The sequence below is a fragment of the Bubalus bubalis genome, chromosome 6 (genome assembly GCF_019923935.1).
Source record: "Bubalus bubalis isolate 160015118507 breed Murrah chromosome 6, NDDB_SH_1, whole genome shotgun sequence".
Taxonomy (NCBI): Eukaryota; Metazoa; Chordata; class Mammalia; order Artiodactyla; family Bovidae; genus Bubalus; species Bubalus bubalis.
Genome location: NC_059162.1, coordinates 54,663,064 through 54,689,381, shown reverse-complemented (window position 1 = coordinate 54,689,381; position 26,318 = coordinate 54,663,064). Strand labels below are relative to the sequence as shown.

General features: G+C 38.6%; 1 protein-coding gene and 1 long non-coding RNA gene across 6 annotated transcripts in view; one reads left to right on the top strand and one right to left on the bottom strand.

Annotated features, from left to right (window-relative positions):
- The window catches only part of LOC112585629, a 68,943-nt gene that overhangs the window by 5,280 nt on the left and 37,345 nt on the right, over positions 1–26,318 (top strand). Inside the window, exon 1 of one of the 2 annotated variants that reach the window (XR_006551822.2) lies at positions 18,909–19,046. The exons of the other annotated variant lie outside the window; for it this stretch is intronic. This is a non-coding gene — a long non-coding RNA (uncharacterized LOC112585629). Of the gene's footprint in view, positions 1–18,908; positions 19,047–26,318 lie in introns of those variants that run through there. 2 annotated transcript variants of the gene reach the window in all.
- On the bottom strand, positions 8,828–25,529 carry LOC102391402 (guanylate-binding protein 1). 4 transcript variants are annotated; one of them, XM_044944735.2, is made up of 12 exons: positions 25,371–25,529; positions 23,078–23,277; positions 20,372–20,499; positions 19,356–19,465; positions 18,894–19,090; positions 18,030–18,272; positions 16,895–17,175; positions 16,045–16,257; positions 15,384–15,486; positions 14,949–15,142; positions 13,708–13,849; positions 8,828–8,866 (listed from the first exon to the last, which is right to left on the bottom strand). In XM_044944735.2, the coding sequence occupies exons 2-11, from the start codon at positions 23,265–23,267 to the stop codon at positions 13,733–13,735; spliced, it is 1,776 nt and encodes a 591-aa protein (XP_044800670.1). In that variant the 5' UTR covers positions 23,268–23,277; positions 25,371–25,529; the 3' UTR covers positions 8,828–8,866; positions 13,708–13,732. The 4 variants fall into 4 exon arrangements, with proteins under 4 accessions (XP_044800670.1, XP_006074926.2, XP_006074925.2 ...); XM_006074864.4 differs by lacking the exon at positions 8,828–8,866 and adding an exon at positions 12,558–12,708; XM_006074863.4 differs by lacking the exon at positions 8,828–8,866 and having other exon boundaries at positions 12,791–13,849.

Below are 26,318 nucleotides of genomic sequence, written 5' to 3'. Positions count from 1 at the left end.
GCCGTGATCCAAGTGATCAGTTTGATTTGTTTTCTGTAATTGTAGTTTCCATTCTTTCTGCCCTCTGATGAAAAAGGATATGAGGCTTGTGGAATGATGCAAAGATGGGTACGATAAAGGACAGAAATGTTATGGACCTAACAGATATTAAGATATTATCTTAATATATAATATATCTGTTATATATAATAGATATCTTAATATCTATCTTAAGATATTAAGATAGAAGATATTAAGAAGAGATAGCAAAAATACATGGAAGAACTATGCGAAAAAGATCTTCATGATCAGATAACCACGATGGTATGATCACTCACCTGGAGCCAAATATTCTGGAGTGTGAAGTCAAGTGGGCCTTAGGAAACATCACTATGAACAAAGCTAGTGGAGGGGATGGAATTCCAGTTGAGCAATTTCAAATCCTAAAAGATGATGTTGTGAAAGTGTTGCAATCAATACACTAGCAAATTTGGAAAACTCAGCAGTGGCCACAGGACTGGAAAAGGTCAGTGTTCATTCCAAGGCCAAAGAATGTTCAAAGTACCATACAGTTGCACTCATCTCACACGCTAGTAAAGTAATGTTCAAAATTCTCCAAGCCAGGCTTTAACAGTACATGAACCATGAACTTCCAGATGTTCAAGCTGGCTTTATAAAGGCAGAGGAACCAGAGATCAAATTGCCAACATCTTCTGGATCATAGAAAAAGCAAGTGAACTCCAGAAAAACATCTACTGCTTCATTGATTATGCCAAAGCCTTTGACTGTGTGGATCACAACAAACTCTGGAAAATTCTTAAAGATATGGGAATACCAGACATCCTGATCTGCCTCCTGAGAAATCTGTATGCAAGTCAAGAAGCAACAGTTAGAACCAGACACAGAGCAAGGGACTGGTTCCAAATTGGGAAAGGAGTATGTCAAGGTTGTATGTCATCACCGTGCTTATTTAACTTATATGCAGAGTACATCATGTGAAATGCTGGGCTGGATGAAGCACAAGCTGGAATGAAAACTGCCGGGAGAAATATCAATAACCTCGGATATGCAGATGACACCATCTTTATGGCAGAGAGTGAAGAGGAACTAAAGAGCCTCTTGATGAAAGTGAAAGAGAAGAGTGAAAAAGCTGGTTTAGAACTCAGCCTTAAAAAAACCAAGACCATGGGATCCAATCCCATCCCTTCATGACAAATAGATAGGGAAACAATGGAAACAGTGAGAGACTTTATTTTTCTTGGTCTCCAAAATCACTGCAGATGGTGATTGTAACTATGAAATTAAAAGACTCTTGCTTCTTAAAGGAAAGGCTATGACAAACCTAGACAGCACATTAAAGAGCAGAGACTTTACAAACAAAGTTCCGTCTAGTCAAAGCTATAGTTTTTCTAGTAGTCATGTATGGTTTGAGAGTTGGACCATAAAGAAGGCTGAGCACTGAAGAATTGATGCTTTTGAACTGTGGTGTTGGAGAAGACTCTTGAGAGTCCCTTGGACTGCAAGACAGTCCATCCTAAAGGAAATCAGTCCTGAATATTCATTGGAAGGACTGATCCTGAAGCCGAACTCCAATACTTTGGCCATCTGATGTGAAGAACTGACTCATTTGAAAAGACCCTGATGCTGGGAAAGATTGAAGGCAGGAAGAGAGGGGGATGATATTGGATGAGATGGATGGATGGCATCACTAACCTGATGGACATGAGTTTTTGTATGTTCCAGGGAAGCCTGGCATGCCGCAGTCCATGGGTTCACAAAGAGTCAGACAGGACTGAGTGACTGAAGTGATTAAGTAGAGAGAGGGAGCATAAGTATGTTTGATTTGTTGTTACTGGTTTTTATGCAGGTTCATTAAGTGATTGAAAGACCAAATGCTGGGCATTCAAATATTTGTGATATGTTAAGCCGTGTATTATTCTTTATAGTCATGTTGGCATTTGAAAGAGCAATGTAAGTGACTCCTTTGAACTAATAGCTAAGGAGTGTACTTATATCTATGTTTGTTTGTTTTCTGAATAAAAAGGCATTATCTCCCAAGGGCTTCCCTTGTGGCTCAGCTGGTAAATAATCCACCTACAATGCGGGAGACCTGGGTTCTATCCCTATTTTGGGAAGATTTTCTGGAGAAGAGAAAGGCTACCCATTCCAGTATTCTTGTCTGGAGAATTCCACGAACTGTATAATCCATGGGGTCGCAAAGAGTCGAATATGACTGAGTGACATTCATTTCATGTCATTTCTTCTCCTTTATGGAGATAAAGCCTTTTCCATTGCCTCATAGAGAAGACTAAAAATATTCTGAAATGCAGCAGAGAGAAGGCAATATAGCCTACTTTGCAAGCTAAACTGTGTGGTTCAGATCTCAACTGTGCAGTTTTCTAGCTGTATAACCTTGGGCGAGTTACTTCATATCTCTGTGCTTCAGTTTCCTTATCTGTAGGATGTAGATTCTAAAACCTTACTTATAGTGCTATTTTGAGGATTGAATGACTCCATAGACCGAAACAAACAAACAAACAAAAAAGGCTTAGAACTGCTCATTTCTTCCTAAGTTCTGTACAACTGTTCCTTAAGATAAAGGGAAAGAGAGTCTTTAGGATGGGGCTGCTAGTTATGCCCAAATATTTAGTGTTCTTTTCTTCTATAGCAGTACGACTCCCAAATTTCAGCAGAGTATTTGGATGCTTGCTTAAAGACTGCATTCCCAGTCTCTGTTGTAGCTGATGGGCCATAGGATATAAGTGGAAGCTGTCTGTGCTGTTTCTAGGAAATGTCTTGAGGAATCCTACACCCCTGTTGATCCCTAGGTTAGTGGTTTCTCTGACAGTTTGAGTGCAGACATGTTGGCTATTTGAACCCCCAGGTAGAATCTTCAAGTTGAAGATAGTAGAACAATGGGTGGGAGAGAAGGAGCCTGAGCTTTAATATCATGAAGCCACCATTCTAGCTCTATCATAATCTGGCAAAAAAACCCACTAACTTACTGTAATAATATATATGCACACACAAAGAAATCCATTTAAAATAGCTGCATGAGACTGAAAACTAAATGTAACTCTTTTTTGACATAGTTGTATACATTTAAAACAGACAACATGGTGATTCCATATACATATACCCTGTAGAACGATTAAGGAGACCAAGATAATTAACACAAGAGAGAAATCAACCTCAATTTTGTTGAACTGTTTCATATAGGTTTCCTGATATGCAGTCATAGTACTGCTGTGATGGTTTATTGACCCCTCTTGTGTGCTGACCAAAGGCACTTCACTTTACCTGGACCTTCCAGATGACCATAGAGTGACAGAGGGGAGAGCAAAGTGGAAGATATTAGCAATGCCTTATTATCTGCAAATGCTTCTCAAATGGCATTTGTCCCTTGTAGGTACTAAGGGTCAGGCAGGCAGAACTAATTTCTTCCTTTACTCATAATCCTAGAGCACTACTAGGAAGGACCTTATACAGGAGAAAATGACAACTGGGTCTAAGTTTGCAAGTGTCTAGAACCTTTTCCATCTTACATTCCTGCTATAAAGAGTTATGTTCTTGAAAGTTGCTGAGAGTAAATCTTAAGCATTTTCAATACACACACACACACAGACAAGAATTAACTATGTTAACTATGTGAGGGAGATGTATGTGTTAATTATCTTGGTCTCCTTAATCATTCTACAGGGTATATGTATATGGAATCACCATGTTGTCTGCTTTAAATGTATACAACTATGTCAAAAAAGAGTTACATTTAGTTTTCAGTCTCATGCAGCTATTTTAAATGGATTTCTTTGTGTGTGCATGTATATTATGACAGTAAATTAGTGTTTTTTTGGCCAGATTATGATAGCTGTACAAACATTAGCTTAAACATTTCAAAAATTATAGTAGAAAGATTGGCCAGCATAACTATGTATCTATTTTTTATATTTGTTTGTCTACCTGTGTACCTTCTCAAATATACATTTGGCAGCATTTATAGCAATTCAGACTGATGCTGAAGCTGAAACTCCAATACTTTGCCCACCTCATGTGAAGAGTTGACTCATTGGAAAAGACCCTGATGCTGGGAGGGATCGGGGGCAGGAGGAGAAGGGGATGACAGAGGATGAGATGGCTGGATGGCATCACCGACTAGATGGACATGAGTTGAGTGAACTCTGGGAGTTGGTGATGGACAGGGAGGCCTGGCGTGCTGCAGTTCATGGGGTCGCAAAGAGTCGGACATGACTGAGCAACTGAACTGAACTGAACTGAATAGCAATTCAACTATCAACGTTGGTTACTGAGGATGAGAAAGTCTTCACAGTTGTGGACAATTTTTAAAAAGAAAAAATGAATTGTGACTTTACGAATCAGTTGGGTAATAAAAATTCATTCAGGGTTTCCGTGATGGTCCAGTGGTTATTGCACATGCCACAGGGCATCTAAGCCTGTGTGATGCAGCTGCTGAGCCTAAATGCCAAAACTACTGAAGCCCATGCACCTGGAGCCTGTGCTCTGCAACAACAGAAGCCACTGAAACAAGAAGACTGCACACCACAACTAGAGAAAGCCTGTGCACAGCAATGAAGACCCAGCACAGGCAGAAATAAATATTTTTTAAAAAATTCATTCAAAACATGGAGACCATGTGTAAGGTGTAACAATAAAAATTGTGCTGGTAGAGACATTGTGCCCTTCAAGACATGGGTTAGGTGTGTGGCTTCTGGCTAATCGTATTAGAAAATGCTGCTATACAAGTATCACTGTGTTAGACCCTGATAGAAATTGCTCTTCTCAGCATGGTATTTTTCTTCTTTTCTTAATCTGACTTTGCCTCTGGAATTCCTAGATCACATTGGAGCTCTTCAGCTTTCAGAGGCCCCTCTCTTAAGGACTCTCGGCAGGTTCTCAGCTCCTGGAGGGCTCTCTGGCTACTGGCCTTTTCCCCTCAATTTGCCCTGGTGTGCAGTGTCCTTTTGGCAATGCTGCTGGTCCAAAGTCAGTACTTCATGCTTTATGCCAGGTAGTTCCCCAGAGCGATGGTAGGACATAAACTGACACCTAGTTCTCCAGGTCTCTAAAGAAGGGATACCGAAGAAATCCTTTGTGGAGAGAAAGAAGAAGATTCACTCCTAAACGGTACAAGGATACAAATGGCTATCAAAGTCTGGGAACATTCAATATGATGCTAAATAATCAAATGGTAAACTTTCAGGGAAAAACATCAGGAATGCAGTTGGGATGATAAATGCTGTGTATAAAATATTCGTTCATGTGTTTAAAAATTCTTATTGTATGGGAGGGTTTACTATGTATTTGACAACCTTCTAGATCCTGCTGATTCCATAATAAACAAAATAGAGAAAGTTTCTGCCCACCTGGAGCTTATATTTTACTGAGGGAGTTAGGCAATAAATATGTACAAAGTTAAGAGGTTTCAGGAGTGATAAAATATGATGAAGAGGAAACCAGAAGGGAAAGAGACACGTGTACCCCAATGTTCATCGCAGCACTGTTTATAATAGCCAGGACATGGAAGCAACCTAGATGTCCATCAGCAGATGAATGGATAAGAAAGCTATGGTACATATACACAATGGAGTATTACTCAACCATTAAAAAGAATACATTTGAATCAGTTCTAATGAGGTGGATGAAACTGGAGCCTATTATACAGAGTGAAGTAAGCCAGAAAGAAAAACACCAATACAGTATACTAACGCATATATATGGAATTTAGAAAGATGGTAACAATAACCCTGTGTACGAGACAGCAAAAGAGACACTGATGTATAGAACAGTCTTATGGACTCTGTGGGAGAGGGAGAGGGTGGGAAGATTTGGGAGAATGGCATTGAAACATGTAAAATATCATGTATGAAACGAGTTGCCAGTCCAGGTTCAATGCACGATACTGGATGCTTGGGGCTAGTGCACTGGGACGACCCAGAGGGATGGTATGGGGAGGGAGGAGGAAGGAGGGTTCAGGGTGGGGAACACATGTATACCTGTGGCGGATTCATTTTGATATTTGGCAAAACTAATACAATTATGTAAAGTTTAAAAATAAAATAAAATTTAAAAAAACAAACAAACAAAAAAAATATGATGAAGAAAATTTAAAATACTGGCCACTAGATGGGGCTCATTGCTTTTTTCATTTCTTTTACCAATTGCCTCAAAAAGATAGAAGCTGAGTGCATGACACACTGTTATGTTTTGGGGCCCTGTGATAGACCCTTTGTTTCCAAAGTTTGTTTCTCTTTCTATTTCTCCCTCCCAATTTTGATTTTTTCCTACTAGTTGATTGATAAGGGGAAACCTAGTTAAGACATAGTATGGCTTGGTGTAGGTGGTTAGATCAACTCATTCCAAATCATAGAAATGCCCTCCCCTCAATTTCCTGGGTATTTAATTTCCTGTATTTATTTGTTTAATACCTGTGTTCACCATTAGACTGTTAGCTCCTTAAGAGAGAAACTTCAGCTGTGTTTTGCAGTCCTTGGCAGTGTACCTGGTAGGTCCTTAACAAATATTTTGAATGGATGAATCCCTTTAGTCTGAGCAATTCCTGTTTTCCACATAGTCTCATCTAAATTTTCTTCTTGTTGTTCAGTCACTCAATTGTTTCTGACTCTTTGTGACCATATGGACTGCAGCATGCTAGTCTTCCCTGTCCCTCACCATCTCCTGGAACTTGCTCAAACTCATGTCCATTGAGTACATGATGCCATTGAACCATCTTGTACTCTGTAATCCCCTTCTCCTCCTGTCTTCAATCTTTCCCAGTATCAGGGTCTTTTCCAGTGAGTTAGTTCTTCACATCAGGTGAACAAAGTATTGGAGTTTCAGCTTCAGCATCAGTTCTTCCAATGAATAGTCGAGATTGATTTCCTTTAGGATTGACTGGTTTGACGTCCTTGAAGTCCAAGGGACTCTCAAGAGTCTTCTCCAGCACCACATTTCAAAAGTATCAATTCTTCGTTGCTTGGCTTTAGAGTCCACCTCTCACATCTATACATGACTACTGGAAAAACCATAGCTTTGACTATATAGACCTTTCTCGGCAATGTGATGTCTCTGCTTTTTAATACATTGTCTAGGTTTGTCATAGCTTTTCTTCCAAGGAGCAAGCATCTTTTAATTTCATAGCTGCAGTCACCATGTGCAGTGATTTTGGAGCCCAAGAAAATAAAGTTAGGCCATAAATCTTTCTAGAGGGATTGTTTTGGAGTTAGGTTGGAAAAAATCTCCATAATGAAAACTGGGCGAGTTTGCCTGTCTTGTGTTCTGTGACTGGCTCTCTGTCAAGGATCTCCCAGTGGGATGGGAAGAGTGAGATATGTGTGTTTGTATACGGCAGGCAAATGATTTGGCATTTTGAGTTCTAACCCAAATTTTTTCCTCTTTTAATTTGGATAAAATCCCAACACAACAATGGACATATTTTTATTTCTCCTTGGAACTTAGCCAGTGTTAGGAACATGCTTTTCTCAGGGCTGACTCTAGAAAAGTGTCTTAAACCTTCTACTTTGCAGTGAGTGGAAGGGTTATTGTAAAAACTCCTAGGGAGATGGAATCTATCCTGTAATCTCTTGGTATTTAATTGGTTTTCAACTTAGAGAATGTGTACAGGTTTTGTTAGATTTATACCTTAAGTATTTCATTTTTTGGTAACTATTATAAATGGCATTAATTTTTCAGTTTTGGTCTCCTGTGTTCATAGCTTGTATATAGAAATACAGTTGAAGATAGATTTTTGTGTGTTGATCTTGTATGTTATAACCTTGTTAAAATCACTTATTAGTTCTAAGAGGTCAATTTCCTGAGACTCTCTATATGGATGATCTTGGGTGAGAATAAGGACATTTGATTTTATTCTTTCTGATCTAAATGCCTTTTCTTGCCATATTATGCTAAGACTTTCAGTGTAACATTGAACCAGAGTGGTGAGACAACTGACACTGACAGACACTGACACCCTTGCTTTATCCTTTAGTAGGGGCCAAGTACTCCGTTTTTTCATCATTAAACTGATGTTAGCAATAGGTTTTTTGTAGATGCCGCCGATCAGCTTGAAGAAGTTGATTTTTACTCCTAGGTTGCTGTGAGTTTTATCATGATAGGTGTTTTGTCAAGGTTTTTCTGCATCTATTTATATAATTAAGTGGTTTTCTTTCTTCATACTGTTATATGGTGAGTTACATTAATATATTTTTGAACCACTCTTGCATTCACATTATAAACCCCAATTGATTGAGTTTCCTTATGTTTATATATTGCTGGATTTGACTTGCTAATATTTTGTTGAGGTTAATGGTCAGTAGTTTTTTTTTTTTTTTTTTGAGCTGTTTTTGTCTGATCATGGTACCAGAATAATGCTGCTTTGTAAAATAAATTGGGAAATATTTCCTTTTCCATTTTAAATTGGTGTTATTTTTTTCTTTAAATTCTTGATAAAATTCACTATTCTTAAGGGACCATCTGGACCTATAGAATTGTTTCCCAGAAGTTTTCAAATGGTTTTATTGAGGTATAATGGGCTTATAGAGAGCTGCATACATTTAATGTGTAAATCTTGATGAGTTTGTGCATATGCAAATACCGATGATACCATCACTACAATCAAGACAGTTGACATTTCCAACACCTCTCATAAACTCCTTCCCATCTCTTCTTCCGAGATCACGAATCTGACACCACACACTGTAAGCTTGAGACACCATAAGACTCTTAAGAGTCCCTTGGACAGCAAGGAGATCCAACCAGTCCATCCTAAAGGAAATCAGTTGAATATTCCTTGGAAGGACTGATGTTGAAGCTGAAACTCCAATACTTTGGCCACCTGATGTGAAGAGCTGACTCATTGGAAAAGACCCTGATGCTGGAAAAGATTGAAGGCAGGAGGAGAAGGGGATGAGAGAGGGTGAGATGTTTGGATGGCATCACCTACTCAGTGGACATGAGTTTGAGCAAGCCTCAGGAGTTGGTGATGGACAGGGAAGCCTGGTGTGCTGCAGTCCATGGGGTTGCAAACAGTTGGACTCAACTGAGCAATTGATCTGAACTGAACTGAATTGAACCTCTTCTTCAGAGATCATGAATCCGACACTGTTCACTGAAAGCTATCGGTTTCAACTTTATATACACTCCTATTTCACAGAGCATTGTTTTCCAGCCAATGCCTGTAAGCTGTCTTCCCTTTTCCCTGGAGCAGAGCTCTGATGGACTGTTGTGTTAGACACCACCCACTTCTGTTCTCTCCCTCTTTCCTGGGGGAGAAACTGCAGGGTTGTACACCTCCTAATTCCACAGAGCTGTGCAGCCCACCATAACCTCCTGCTTCTTTTCCCTAGGTTATTGTAATGAAATACTGAATCTTTGGGTGCAGATTTCACTGCTTTCCCTCCTACCTGATAGAGAAGATTCTGGATCATGTGTCTTTTCCTTACCTACAGAGCCATTGCAGCTGTTGAGAGCCTCTGATTCCTTTTTTCCTATGACAGCATTTATGGGAATGGCAGGAGGTTGGGTCAAGCTCTACTTCTTTTCCTTTGTCTTGAAAGACAAGTCTCAGAATTGTGTACCTTCTCTCAGTCCTGCAGAGCCATGCAGGCTGCTGAGAGCTCCTGCTCCCATTTCTTTGTTCTTAGCTTCCCCCAGGGGTCGAAACCAACTTGGTTACCCCAGAACTCTGAGGGAGGTGAGACAAGAATAGTTTTCCTGAACAGCACTGGCAAAGTCTAGGAAAGTTGGCTGCGTGCTTCACTTGTTCTTTACCCCCAAGGGCAAAATTGTGGGCTGAGTGGATTTTTCTAGGTGCTGAGCTGTTCTGGCTTAGGGGAGAAGCTGATGTTATTAAAGAAAAACTGCTCCTCTTACCCATTTCAGAGAGATTTCTCAGTTGGTGCTCATCTGCGTGCTAAGTCGCTTCAGTTGTCTCCAACTCTTTGCAACCCCATGGACCGTAGACCACCAGTTTCCTCTGTCCATGGGATTGCAAAGAGTCAGACATGATTGAACTGCCTTAGCATGCAGATGAGCACAAACTGAGAAGTCTCTCTGAAATAGGTAAGAGGAGCAGTTTTCCTTTAATAACATCAGCCTCCCCCCTAAGCCAGAACAGCTCAGAACCTAGAAAAATCCACTCAGCCAATCAACTGGAGTGGGTTGCCATGCCCTTCCCCAGAGGATCTTCCCAACCCAGGGATCAAACCCTTATCTCTTACAACTCCTGTATTGGCAGGTGGATTCTTTACCATTAGCACAACCTGGGAGTCTCCTGTGCTCATCTGAGCTGTTGCAAATTCTTAACTGGATTCTGGAGCATATTATTCTTGATTGGAGGTCTCAGAAAGGTATTTTGGCCCTAATAGCATTTTTTAAATGTTCCCAGCAAGGGCTAGGATCTCCTATTTCACTATGTTACTGATATCACATCAGAGTTTTTAAATTTTTACTATAAAAATAAACTTCTTTAGAAGCTATAGGATTATTCAGGTCAACTACTTCAACTTAGGTGGGTTTTGGTAGTTGGCGCTTTTTGAGAAATTAGTCTGTTTCACTAAGTTGTTCCTCCTTGGAAGAGAAGCTACGACCAACCTAGATGGCATATTAAAAAGCAGAGACATTACTTTACCAACAAAGGTCCATCTAGTCAAGGCTACGGTTTTTTCCAGTGGTCATGTATGGATGTGAGAGTTGGACTCGAAAGAAAGCTGAGCGCCGAAGAATTGATGCTTTTGAACTGTGGTGTTGGAGAAGACTCTTGAGAGTCCCTTAGACTGCAAGGAGATCAACCTGTCAATCCTAAAGAAATCAGTCCTGAATATTCATTGGAAGGACTCATGTTGAAGCTGAAACTCCAATACGTTGGCCACCTGATGCAAAGAACTGACTCATTGGAAAAGACCCTGATGCTTGGAAAGATTGAAGGCGGGAGGAAAAGGGGACAACAGAGGATGAGGTGGTTGGATGGCATCACCAACACAATGGACATGAGTTTGAATAGGCTCTGGGAGTTGGTTATGGACAGGAAGCCAGGTGTGCTGCAGTCCATGGGGTTGCAGAGTCGGACATGACAGGGTCTGAACTGAACTGAACTGAACTGAACTAAGTTGTTGAAATTATGCATTTATTGTGGTAATGTTTTTTTAATTTATCTCTTTATGTATCAAGTATTCAAAATATTTCTTAAATCTTTATATTTGTGTGTTTTAGTAAATACATTTTCATTGGCCTAATAGATTATTGACCCTGGACAAAGTAGGGCAGGGATTTCTGCTGTTAATATTTTGCCAGGATCACTTTATGGTGTGTTCCCTTCCTCTAGATCAGTGGAACTTATATTTCCTATATAAACTCATAGAAGGAAAAGTAATAATGTGTCACTTAGAGAAAATATACTTCTCTAGGCTAAAAAGAATTTTGACACAGAAACCCCATAAGGGTCAGCAAATAGGGGCTCTAACATAGGGTATCTTTGGCAGATTGAAAGTGTATCACCTTGAATTGTGGCTTTGTCATTATACTTCTCAATGACCCATATCAGATCTACTATATCACAAAGTCAGGGGAAGGGTAGGGGCCTGAGAATCCTTATACTTAATACATTTATTTTAATGCCTAGCTAGATTAAGGACCGCTGGTGAAAGTAACATGCCTCCTTGGGAAGACAGCTGGATTTTGTTCCTGGAGATATTATAGAAAAAGTGTTAAACCAGAGGTTAGATGATTTGGAATCTGTTAAAGAAACTCTTGCTACCATTCTAGAGAAGAAGCTACCTAATTTAGTTTAGCTTTAGTTTTCTGATTTTTAAATGATTAGTAAAGAAACCACTATTTGATCTTGAAGGAACAGTTATTCTTTTCTATCATGAAGTCTGTTCAACCAATAAAAATGTATTTGACTTACTCCATTGTTGCAGCTCAGCTTGGAAAGTACAAAGAATTATCTACATAAATACTGCTTCTAATATGCTTTGAGTCTCATGTGGTTTCCTATAAAGTTGCAATTTGAGTAAGGAAGTACTGCTTATCAGCACTTGCCCAATTATGGAAGGAGGCATTCTCAATCCTGATGGGAGCAAAGGGGATTCAGTAGAGTAAAAGTCCCAAAACAAGCAGGTTTATTAATATAGATTCAGTGGCATTAGCTGCGTCCCTGCTTTTCTCTTATCATGTAATATTTTGAAACACTGCATAATCTTTTCACAATGCTCACATATACGATCTAATTCATATGTTCCTTACAAATGCAAGAAACATAAGGCAGGTTCATAGAATTTTGACTAGTATTTCTATTACATAAAGCAAGGATCTGCAAACTATGGCTTATGGGTACCAGCTGTTTTTGAAAACAGTATTTTCTTGAAACATAGCCATGCCATCCATTTATGTATCGTCGATGGCTGCTTTATGGCAGAGTTGAGCAGCTGAGTCAGAGACCATATGGCTCACAAAGTCATGAATAGTTACTATCCCATCTTTTACAATAAAGTTAGCCAATATACGGCTATATAAAGTAAAACATTATTTTCTTGGTGAAATAATTTAAAAAAATCAGGAGTGTAAAGTTCAGTGAAGTATAATTTATTTCCAGATTGAAAATAATTCTTCATCGCTTTAAGAAACTTCCACCACATACTTAGGAGGTCGGTGCAGGATGGGGAACATGTGTACACCCGTGGTGGATTCATGTTGATGTATGGCAAAACCAATGCAATACTGTAAAGTAATTAGCCTCCAGTTAAAATAAATTTATGTTAGAAGAAAAAAAAAAAAAAGACAATTGTGATAAAGTCCTAAGTAATACAAAGAGCAGTATTTTACTGGTCAAAAGAAGTAAAAAACAACCCATTATTGTCTTGGGGAAAAATAAGCAGGATTTCAAGTACGACTCTTAAGAATTGGGAAAAGATAGCCTAAAGTTTAAGGTTATAAACAATCTAATAATTAATTTAGCTCAGTTTTCTAACACATTGTCATCATTTTAAGTTCATCTTTGCAAGTTATAAATTGCTACAAACACACACAATGTATAGTTGTCATCCTGTTACTATGTTTAGCGTCACCTAAAATTCTAAAGAGTCCCATTAAATTCTAATCTGAGTGAATTGAGCAAGAAGGAAAAGTTTCCTTCTCTAGCCCATTTATTTATGATCCAAGTTATAATCATACTAAAGGCTTCTTCCGTCTTCCTGTGAAAACTTTGTAGAGATTCTAGATCACTATGTAAGGTATTTACTTTAGCTTGAAATTCACCACTAAGCATTGCCCACTCCCAGGCCCAGGAATCACATCACTGCTGACAGACTGTGCAGTCTGGAAACAAGGGGACACCATATACTATCTTCTCTAAGAAGCTAGAATGGTTGTCCCTGATATTGGAACCTCTTGTGTATTTGGTCAAAGTCATGACCAACTATGTCCCAAGACTTTGACCTAAGACTTTGCTCAGTATCCACTTGTCTAACTAGTGGTCATCTGGAAGAAGAAGCTCCTGATGGTATTAGTTTATGATGTCTCCTGTGCTGGCACAGAGGTAAAATGCATCTTGTTACACAGTTGACAATATTGTGAGGAAGATGCACGTGATTTCAATTATAGTGTGGCATGTCTTTGCAAATTTTACTGTAATAAAAATGCAAAACCTAAATATTATCAAATATGGTGACACTTTTCTTAGTTTTAAACTTCTTGAGTAATGCCTTTGATAAGAGTTACCAGGAAAGCTCTATTCTTTAATTCTTTAGCTTAGGACACATGGGTGCCTTGGCTCCTTCATCATCTTCTGGAGATTCTGTATTTCATTTTGAAGTCGTCTCTGCTCTCCTTGGAATCCTTCCTGTAGTAGTCGGGACTGTTCCTAAAAAAAATACAAATGGAGACTAAATAACATGTATCATTAAGAAAATCTTTAACTTCTGTCTAGTTTCCACATTTCATAGATTAAAAAAAAATTTAATGTCTTCTTGAAATTTTCTCCATCATTAATTTTCATTATTCTTTCTCTTGAGCCTTCTAGCTCTGTGATTACTTTTCCTGAGTCTTCTTGAGTTAAGAAATATTTTTGACTCATATCTCCTGATATGGTGATGAATCTCAATTATCCTTCTAATTTTTTCTCCATTAATTGTATACAAGCTTTGTGGGCAATCTTAATGAAATGTTTGACTTCAAATCTATGCATTTTGATTTTTAAATACACACACATACACATATAATATAGAAATAAAAGAAGAATTTTAAAAATCTGATGCAGTCTGAATCTTAGATCAGGAAATTTGATCTAAGCTTCCACAATTTGGTGGCTGTGGGAGCAAAATATAGGTGAGGGAGTATCAGGGTACCAGACTTGACCATAGCGAATTTCTCCACATAATTCCCAACTTAACACATACTAGAAGCAGGGAACAGAAAAAAAGTAGGAGTAACAGATGGATACAGTGGTGTAAGAGTTAAGGAATCCTTCTACTTATGAAGTTTCCCTTAGAGCTAAAATTCATCCCAGGTGTGACAGGAAAAGAAATCATAGATTCCTCTAAGTAGTGAAGACAGTTCAGGTATCTTTCCAAGCGTTGTGACCTAATAAAATTATTTAGTCTTATCTGAACCTCTGTTTAATTTCCAAAGTAATAGGGCCATAACAGTTCTTGCTTCGTATAGTACTAAGTAAGAGATAGGATAAGACCATTTTTAAAAAATAATGCCTGGCAGATAACAGCTATTACTGATTGACAGATACAGTGATAAAGGACTGGGTATGACATAGCTGCAATAAAATCTTTTACAACGAGATATTATAGGGGCCAGTTCAGGCAGGCAAAAAAAGATTGAAAAGTACAAGTGAGCAAGCAAGGTCTTTCTTCTGGGTTTCATGTTCTCACTGCTGTGCCACATTTGTGAACAGGGAGTGTGGTGGGAAAACAGAATAACAGGAACCACATGGTGTTGCAATTAAATACCTGCAGTTTGAGAGCAAGAGTTCTCTCTTGCTCTTCCAGTAACTGGGCCCTATCCCTCTCCATCTTCTCAGTCAGTTGTTTCACATGTTCCTGATAGCTCTTTTCTTTCTGTTCCATCATCTGCTGGTTCTTCATTTGCATTTCCTCCAGCATTTTTGCTGCAGCCTGTGCAGATTCAGCTCTCATGCGTTCCACTGTCAGGAGGAAGAGGAAAAAAAAAATCTATGTGGAGACCAAGTTGCTTCTTACTTCCATCTAAAGTTACCTATCACTGTTGCTACTGACTTCATATGCCCTACTCAGAAATGACTTTAGCAAGTAAGAGGCATCTTTTATCCTGTTGCTACAGTTTGAGGCTCCTAGGTTCACCCAGCGGAGTTAGTTAGAACTTTTAAGAGCATTCAGGGCTCTCTAGTCTCTTGACTAGCTCATCACCTTCAATCAACTTTTCCTTCTCTGAAAGTGTCTGGTCCGTTTGTAGAATTGCATCAGTCACAGACTCCTTGGACTTCAAGTATTCCTGAAGAATCTCCTCAGCCTGGGACCCGGAAAAAATGGGGTTAGTAGTAGGAAATGGCTGTAAGCACTTATTTCTGTTTGCCCATCACTTTTCCCTCTAGGAACTGCTCCTCTTGGCCCTGGTGTGCCTGGTGATCAGATTCCCTTTCACTGGGCTGAGCACGTGCTCCAGACTGGCCAAGCAAGGTGCCCTCCCAAGCAGAATCCTTTATAAGAGGCTGATATATATGTAAATAGTAATCCTCTGTTCTTTTGACTGAGAGCTCTGATTTTGGAGCTTTTGGTGCTGTGGTCCCATATGGCATGAGCTTGTTGGAGAATGAAGGCATCAGGGAGAAAGTGGATCTGAATAAAGGGGGTAGAAGGAGAATGGGAGGGAGGGAAGTGTGGGGTTGAAGGGAGCCACAGTCAGAGAGATAAATGATGACGTTATTTGAAATTTTGGATACATCTGGTAATCCAGTTTATAACTCAGTTGTTAATTGAGTGCAGACTCTTGGATGAGCACATAGGTTATACCTGGTGTAACAGGCTCCTTGCAGTGTTTATTGAATGAGAGTGTATCAACCTTGCTTACCTGTATGCCCTTCCTGGGCTCCTGAAGATACTTCTTCTTCAGCTCTTGCATCTTCTCAATGAAGAGGCGATAGCCCCCTGATTTCGAATAAATCCCCTGTTTCACATCTTCTTCTAGAGGACTGAAAATATCCTTCAGTAAAGCAGAGCAACGATCTGATGATGCTTTACGATTCTGATCACAATAGTCATCTCGCTTTTTGTCTAGCTGGGCCTTTAATGCAAAACAATAGGAAGTGTTAATAAACAGAGGAGTGAAAAGATGTTAGCTTGATGTTGAAATTTCTGGAAAAGCTTCTGAAAAAAAATAAAAGTAAAAAAGGTCTCTGACCCCTAGACAGACTTATAGGCACTCAACAGGACCATATCCTTCCTCCAGATTCTGACTTTCTACTAAAGCCCTTTCACCATGGGGTAACCTTCAGAGCAGTGATTACTAGCTATATAGTAAAACTCCAGCTTTTCACGTTGGATCAGTGACTGCATATGAAATTAATGTGGCTCAATGTAAGTCTGCTTGTGATAACTAAAACTAACATTTTCTTTATTGCCAAAATATCCAGTGAGTCTGATAACAATGAGCATGTAATTTGATTAGAAGCTCTGCTACTTATATATGCATGTAATGAAACTATAGGGAAGAATATTTGTTTATTCATGAAAGAAAAAAGTTTCAGTGCATAATAAGATATATCATAATAAAACTGGTTCTTCTTATGTAACATAGATTGGTTTTCACCACTTAAATATCTAGTGAGTATTACTTTTCTCAAAGTAAGCACCCATCTCATTTTCCTCTATTATTTTACTTTCTAAGAACCTAAGCTGTATAAACTTGAGAAAAAAATTACCGCTAATTTTTTTTGAAATAATTGGTCTATATCTTTGAAGGAACTCCTCATGAAGACTTCAATGGTCTCTTTCTCAGTGGCCCTGTGCAGGTCCAGCAACTCCTGGAGGGTTTCTGTGGGCAGCTGCAGCTTCTGGCCCATCTGCTGGTCATAGTGGACAATGGCCTTTTGTACTGCAGCTGAGTTCTCAATCTCAGCCAAGGCCAGGACTGCATTCTCCATGCAGGGCAGATCTCCACTGTTGATGGCATTGACATAGGTCTGCACCAGGGTCCCTAGACCTACAGTAGAGAACAAATGATGATGTTTATTTTACACAGAGTGAGGAAACTTTCTCTTCTGAGGAATTCTAATGTCTATTACCAACCATTTGTCTTACAGCATCAATGCCTTAGCAGCATCTGAAAACCTGCTAAAAATGCAGACTCCCAGCCTCTGTCCCAGTTTGACTGACTTAGACCCTCCTCTTTGGCAAGATCCTCAAGTGGCATAAATATATCAGAGGTTGAGAACCTCTGTTCTAGATAGTGAAGTCCTGCATTCATTCAGTGCATTCACTTTAGCAGCAGGCATTGTTAGGCCAGAAACCATATTTCTCTCATTTATGTCTGTATCATCAGCCCTGGTAAGTCCATGGGAAACATTTGATTAATATTTGTGGAGCAAATCAAAATGAGTCCTCCATTTTGTTTATTCTAGCAGAACATTGTCCAGGAGAATTTTCTGTGATGATTGAAGTATTCTGTGTGTGCTGTCCAGGGTGGGAGCCACTAGCCTCAGGTAGTGTGAGCCCTTGAGACATGGCTGTGTGATCAGAATGTTAAATTTCTGTATTTTTTTATTAGCTACATTTAAATTTAGATAGGCACCCTTGTCTGGTGAAAACCATGTTGGACAGGGCAGGTCCAGTTTACTAGGACAATTGTCTGCTCTCAGAGCTTTTATTTTTTGCCTTTTGTATCTTTTCTCAACTATGCAGTCTGACTAATAAAACCTAACAGAAATGTTGTTGCCACCTAGAATTTATCACGATAATATCAGTAGATGTGCATTTTTCAAAGTTGAAGCTACATGGATGTTATCACACCATCCTCTAGTCTTAACAGTGAGAGTGAAGATTGGGAAGAGGACTCACGAGGTCCATCCACCTTGATGCCTCCTGATAGAGTTTTAGTTTTGGAATTGCTAAAGATGTAGGAACAGAAGACCGCAGCTTGTTGCAAAAATTCAGAGTCCAGTTCATCGTCACACAGGTCCTCAAGCTGGCCCAATTTCTTTCTATGAGTGGGCCGATCAAAGATGAAGCATTTCTTCTTTGGGAAGAACTTTCGGATACAGAGTCGAGGCATATTAAAAGTTTTATCTTTCGGGCTGGTACCTGGAGGAAGAAAAAAGGAATTTACCTACTGTGGGGTCTTGCAAACACTTCCTGTAAAGGGTCAAACAATAGATATTTTAGACTTTGCAAGCCAGATGGTCTCTTTTCTGAGTACTCAAATCTCCTATTGTAGCCTAAAAGCAGTCATAGGGAAACTATAAATGAATGGGTATGACATTATTCCAATAAAATCTTATTTACAAAACCAACTGGCAGGCTAGAATAGACAATATTTGCCTGTAGCTATCCTTTACCAGCCCTGAACTGTGCATGGTTTGTGCTTGTATTTCTTTTCTTCAAATAAATGACCATTCTACTCCTACTCTTTGGCTAATTACAGCACCACAAGCCCTAAGCATGGAGATCAATCTAATCACAGCACAGGGAAAGGTGAAAGAAAAAGAAATTTATTCTTAGAACAGGGAGAAAAATAATCTAAAGCCAAATCTATTAGTTCAGCATTACTTCTTAGTAACTTCTTAGTAACAATCATTACTTCTTCGTAATCACCCCTTGAGAAGAAATAGAAACTACAAGTAGAAGACAACTGTTGACAGAAAACTAAGGAATAATAGTTTTTAGTGTTTTGTCATCTGTTTACCAATTCTAAGTCCCCTTTACCTTTCTTAAGCTTGAGTGAATTCTCCAGGTACTCGTCTTCTGTGATGGACTGTCCATCTGCTTCCAAGTCTAGGGAGAAATCCCTTAGTGTCCATACGAAGTCTGGAAAGAAGCTCACAAAGTCAGCTGAATCCTCAACCCCATCCACATCAGGTGAGGATTTTGCCCTGATTCTATCTGTCAGCTCCGTCACATAGCTGAGTAGCCAAATAAGGAAAACTGGCATGAATGAAGAGTACCCCCCATTCTATATTAGTTCCACATACTAAACCTTTATTTCTCCTTTGTTCTTAACCCAAGTATCCCAAGTATCAATTCTTCAGTAGGTTATAGGATTTTCCCCTTGCCATTGAATTCTTTTTTATATTTCTCGTGTTTGTTTCACCAGGATTCACAGTAAGCTGTTTTCTAAATATTGGTCTCCCCTCTGATTTTGATGTAGTTTGGATCCCAAAAGGATACTGCAGTTGGTCCATGGCCTGCTGGTTGATAGTTCCCATACTATTGTACACAAAAGTGCTGCTCAAGAGTATTGCTAGGGCAAAGATCCAAGAGTCATTCTGGTTGTCACCCTGAAAATCAGAACATATTTTACCAGGATTGTGTTTCATTCTTATGGCACTTTCCTGATCAGCAGTAGTAAAAGGATGCTCATGTAACTAGAGTTTTTTTTTTTTTTTGAGACAAATGACCTGTAAGAAGAAACTAAATCCGACAAAAATGACTGTTAATAGGACTTGAAATTTGAATCGTTTTGTAATTAGTGTTTTTGGTTTACCCTGATTCTCACTGGACTCTTATGATCATTGGCAGGTAGTTGCAAAACAAATTGTCATTGCAGGTGGACATTCTAAGGGCTTAAATATAATTCAAATTTAATTTTTTCTCTTTATTTTTACAGAACAATTGTCTTAATATGGGGGCAATAATAATTGTATTTATCTCATTAAACAATTGTTGTTCACCTAACACCTTCCACTTCTTATCTTCTAAATATTCCAAACAATATCAGAGGCAAGTGTAGATCTATTACATCTGTTTTATAGATCAGAATAACTTGCTAAGGTCATTGAGGTACTGATAGACTTTAAATCCATGAGTATGGCACTTCAGAAGCTAAATCCTTAACTAAAGTTCTTTGCAGGATAATATTAGGTTGAATTTGTTTTTTCACTACATTGAATTTTTTATTCATTACATTGAATTTATTTGTTCTACCATTATGCATCTGGGTTATATGGCTCAGGTTATAGCCTTTTATTAATTAGAACACTGTCTACAGACCACCATGCTCTTCTTCTAGGATTCTGCCTTATGAATATTTTCCTGACCCCTGGTTGCTAAACTTGGTTTCATGGCATGTAAACCGAAATGAAAAAACATGGATAAGTAAAGGTCTTATTTAAAGGAAAATTGAATAGTGTAGAAAATACACAGACATAAGGGGCTTAGTCCAAATTGGAATCCTCATTCCTTACCTTCTCCACATCCCCCAGACCCTCAGTATCAAGCAGAACTAGAGTACGGTTTGGCTTCTTGGGATGAGGCACACACCACATCCAGATGCCCTTCGTGTGAGACTGCACTGTGGAGCCCAGAGAGAAGCCTGCAAGGGGGCATGGGGAAAAGAGAGGGTAGAGTTTTAATATTAGGTGGTTCTGGAAGTTGAGATGACAGTTAACAAGTCCTAAAACATCTCTTAAATCAAGTTTAGGAGAACTGAAACCACAACAAGTATTAATTTTACAATCAGAGAAACAGGGCAATTAGAATATTGAATACATGAAAAGATTAAATACCTTTCATGATAAAAGCAATCAACAAGCTAGAAATAAAAGGAAATGATCTCAACATAGTAAATAATAATAATAATGATTGTATTAAAAAAAGATACAGCCAACATTATATTGAATGGTGAAAGACAGAAATCATCCCTTCCACAAAAATTAACCAAAATGAACCAAAGACCTACAAGAAAATGAAAGTGAAAGTGAAGTCGCTCAGTAGTGTCAGACTCTTTGCGACCCCATGAACTGTAGCCCACCAGGCTTCTCCATCCATGGGATTTTCCAGGCAAGAGTACTGGAGTGGGTTGCCATTTCCTTCTCCAGGGGATCTTCCCAACCCAGGGATTGAACCCAGGTCTCCCACATTGCAGGCAGATGCTTTAACCTCTGAGCCACCAGGGAAGCCCTTAAAGACCTACATGTTAGAGCTAAAACACACAGAAGAACTTCACGATTTTGGATTTGGCAATGATTTGTTGGATATGATACCCAAAACATAAATAGCAAAATGAAAATACAGAAGTTGGACTTGATCAAAATTAAAACTTTTGTGTATCAAAGGACACTTTTTACAGATTTAGGTACATAACTCAGAATGGGAGAAAATATTTGCTAGTTATGAATCTGATAAGGGATTGATATCCAGAATATATAAAGAAGTCCTACAATGCAACACAAATAAGCAAACCAAAGATCATCCCAAATAAAAGAATGAGCAGAGGACTTGAATATACGTTTCTCCAAAGAAATTATTCAAGTGATAAATAAACATATGAAAACATGCTCAACATTCCTAGTCATTAGAGATGTACCAAGCAAAACCACAGTGTCTTGTAACAACCAATATTGGAAAGTAATCGGAAACATATATAGATATAACTGAGTCACTTTGCTATACACCTGAAATTAACACAATATTGTAAATCAATTGTACTAAAAAAAAAGCACTAGTGTAGATCTTAGTGAATCCTGAAAGTTGACTAATATTTATAAGAAAGTTGGAAAATTTAACACTGAATGAATTTGACAATATTAAATAATTTTTATTAAAAAAAAACCCACAATGAAATACTATTTTATGCCCTTTGGGATGGCCACTATGAAAAATCCAGAAAATAACAAGTGTTGATGAGAACATGGAGAAATTAGAACCATTGTGTATTTCTGGTGGGAATGTAAAATGGTATAGTTTTGCATTTCCATCAGAATGTAAGCACCAGAATGGGACTTCCCTTGTAGCTCAGCTGGTAGAGAATCTGCCTGCAATGCTGGAGACCTGGGTTTGATTCTTGGGTTGGGAAGACTTGCTGGAGAAGGGAACAGCTACCCACTCCAATATTCTTGCCTGGAGAATTCCATGGACAGAGGAGCCTGGCAGGCTACAGTCCATGGGATCCCAAAGAGTTGGACATGGCTAAATGACTTCCACTTTCACTTTTCTGTGGAAAACAGTATGGCCATTTCTTTAAAAAATGAGCACTGAATTGTCATATGATCCAGCAGTTCCACTTCTTGGTGTATAAAGAAAGTGAAAGTGAGAACATGAACAGATGTTTGTGTACCCATGTTCTTAGTAACATTATTCATAGTAGCCAAAACAAGGAAACAGTCCAAATGTCCATCAACTAGATGACTGGATAAACAAATTAGTATCACATACAATTATTCAGCCTTTAAAAGGAAGAGAATTTGATACATGCTACAACATTGTTGGACCTTGAAGACATTATCTTCAGTGAAATAAGCCAATCGTTAAAGGACACTCATGTCTAATTCCTCTTGTATGAGACCAGTCAAATTTACATACAATATAGATGAGTGGTTGTCAAGGTGGTTGGGGCATTATTGTTTATTGGGGTACAGAATTCCTGTTGGAGGAAGTTTATGGAGATGGATGTTGGTGATGTTTACACAACAGTGTGAATTAACTTAATAGCACAGAATTTTTAAAAACAGTTACAGTGATAAATTTTGTGGTAAGTTTTATGTTATATGTATCTGACAACAGTTGAAGAAAAGAAAAAAAAAGGATAGCCAATACAAATTTAAACATTTTTTTAAATCTTAAAGATCAGTGGAAAATGTTCTTACTATATGAATATCTTTGTAAAAGTCTTATAGTTTATTGTTATATACATTACCTATTTTTATTACCACATTAGTCTTTCTAGGAAAGGAACAATTTATGCTTTTAAAACAGAAACTAAGGCAAAGTGTAAAGAGTGGTGAGCTGATTCTTTCAGGTCATAGTGATGATAAGAACATAACTGTGGACTGAAAGTTAGCTTTCAATATCCCTCCCAGGTCTCTCACTTCCTCTCCTCACATCACTGTGCTGCATGCTGGGAGTGTGGGTGGACAGAAGGGACTTGGCTGGGCTCTGCTGGTGTCACTCACCTTTGTTCTTCCCAGCCAGCTTGTTCATCAGGTAGGACTTGCCTGTGCGGTAGAGGCCCACGATAGCCACCACCACAACAGGCTGCCTGATGGCAGACAGGATCTTCAGGGCTTTTGGATTAACCAGCAGTCTCCTATTAATGTTCTCAATGAGGCACTCTGGGCCTGGCATGTGGATCTCTGAGGCCATGTCCCTTTGTCTGCAAGGGAGGATATGGGATGATTTAGAATTTCCAGTCTAATCAGATCAAGAACTTTCATGAGGTTATTTTGCATTCAGAAGGAGGAATCATAGAATCCCCCAACATGGCCAGAAGTTGTTTGTCAATAGTGAGAGAGATGAGGGAAAGATCTTTCTCCTTTTGGAAAGTTACAGAAGTACAATCAGAGTAGTTCATTAAAAATATTGATATGACAGTGACTTATCAGCCAACATTCAGCCACCCTCATGCACAAAATCTTCCATTTAGTTTACATGTAAATCTTTCCTTTTGGATTCTCATTTAAAAATTTATACTAGACATTAAGTGTAAAATAGAATAGGATTCAGAGAGATTTGTTGTACTTACTATGTATGAGAGATTTGCTATTTATTTATTCACTAATTCTTACTATGAATAAAGAATTTCATGTATAAATGTTCATTGCTTGATATATATATCTCTGAACAATTTCTAATGATTTGAAATGCATGTTTTTCTCATGAGTTTTCCTTATTTCTACTGGAATAAGTGTCCACAGAACTTCTCACACTGCTATTCTAGAAGTGGAACTTACTTTAGCAAGTTTTATAAAAAATATGTAACCTTGTGAAACACATGGCTCAAGACCCTTCCAAAACCTTGGTATGGGCTTGTGGAAGCAAGAGATATGAAAGTTAAAATTTATTACCTTCAGAATAAATAGCCTACAACGTGGGGGTAAACCTTACAACTGCAAATACTACATGTTGCTGAAAATTGTTTGTATATATGTGTGTGTTGTGTGTGTGTGTGTGTGTGTGTGTAAGGGAAAAAGGACAATGAAATAAAGATTAAAAGATCTGGAAGCATATCAGGAGAGCTAGAGAAGAAAGTTGCTGAAAGGAACTAGCTATATTTCCAGCCATACAATTCTAAGTTTTATGTTTTGTTCTTTTTCCCCATGTTGTGGAAGAGAAGTGGAGAAGGAAGAGGGGTAGAAGTAAGGAGAGAGGGATGGGGAGGCAAAAAGGGAGGGGGGAAGCTGAAAAGGAGAGAGAGAGCTGTCAGGATAGGTGATAAATGGAGCTAGTGCCAAGTCAAGGAAGTCAGGGGAAGAATTTCTAGAAGGCAAGATCATAACTCCTTGAGAGCCCAGAGAGGGCAAAGTAAACAATGATGGTGCCTTTAGCATTGCACCATGGTAAAGTCTTTAAAGAGGAAGCTTTTTAGTAAAGTAGTGAGGTTGAATTCTGCTCCTAAGACATAAGACATCCTCGAGTTGGCACCAAGAAATTGAATGTAGTGAAACCTGTGGTATTTCTAAAGTAAGAAGTCCACTTTGAAACAAAGTTCACAAGTAGGGCTGAAGAGTATGGTGTCTTGATGAATCTGTATCTTTCACTTTGATTTTCAGGCTTTTCTCTGTCTTCAGAGTGTCAGGTGGCTGTTATCACTACATCTCATTTATTATTATTTCCTTCTCATGAAAATAACATATTTGTCACCCTGTCAATTTCTTAACTGCAGTCAAATCAGTATTGAACAAATATAAGAAAGACATTGGTAATATAACTGTGCCCCAGTCAACATAGACAACATCAGCAAAGAGAAGGGCAATACTCATTATTTTTCAAGCTATCAGATTAGCCCAATAATTCCACACAAGCACAGTCACGACCCAGGACATGCTGCCACTTGATAACACCAGGATGTCATCCAACCTTGTGTCTCATGTCAGGATGAGCTGCAGCCTGTCTTGATGCTGTTCATTTAAAAAAATTTTTATTTTATTTTTAATTAGAGGAAAATTACTCTACAATATTGTGATGGTTTCTGCCATACATAAGCATGAATCAGCCATAAGTATACATATCCTCTGCTGCCAAGTTGTCCTCCCACCTACCTCCCCATCCAAACCCTCTAGGTCCTCACAGAGCACCAGCTTTGGGTTCCCTGCATCATACGATGCTGATCATTTTTTAGAAAACTAACGAACTCTTGCAGATCCCTTCCCATCCCTGCATTAATCTTATCATGGTGTCCTTCTCCCAGAGCAGGGCTCCTTTAGCACAGGAGAGAAAGATGTTCTGAGGAAAAAAATAAGTTCTTACCTGTTTTCTTCTCAGCTTAGTTGGAGTGGTTCTGCAACTTCTCTGTCTCTTACTAGATGTTTAGACTTCTGTTTCACCCACTCGTATCCTAGGCCTTGCTTGCTTTCCTTCAGCAACCAGACAGAAGTAAAGCAACTCTTTAATAGCTTTAGAGTAATATGAAACTGAAAGCACTGCACTGAGAGCAAAGCAATGACTCAACAACCATGAAAGGAATTTTTGGCAGCTGTCCTAGTATGAGGGAAGATGGGTTTTACACAATTTCTCAACTAGAACCTTCACATTATTTTTTTTGAAAGACATCTTAGAGATCATTTAATATTTTGAAAAGTGTCTATTAGATACTTAAGTATAATGGAATGTGTCTCAGAATTGGGGATCAGTTTAGGAAACCTAGAAGAGGAAGCATATTAATTTTTAGGTTTAATTTCTTTAAATAATGGACACACAGTGGACCTGGCTCCTCATTTATACATGCCATAAGTGAAGAAAAAGACACATCTTACATATTTATGAACACACAGCCCCTGGAACGTAATACCAACTGCCCAGGCAGAAAGGAGTTCCCTGTGTTGCACACACGTTCCATGCGCTGTGCTGATGGCTGTACATGGGTTAAATATTGATATCTCATAACAGACATTTCCCTACCATTTTATAGAAACTGAGACACAGAAATATTTAATATCTTGTCTCATATTACAGCACTGTAAATAATCTGAACCAAATCATTCTTGTTTCCAACCCCTCCTGTTTAACCTCTTCAATATATTGCCTTTCCTTGTCTGTTCAGTGAATAGCAGTAGAAGTAACAGCTTTATTTCTTGATTGTTCTAAGGGCACACATTTTACAAGTCTAATTCAGTCCTGAGTATAATCATGCAAAATAAGTGGTCTTGTCTCCATCTCACAGTGAAAAAACAAGAAGCCTTGAGGGAGGGTAAATAA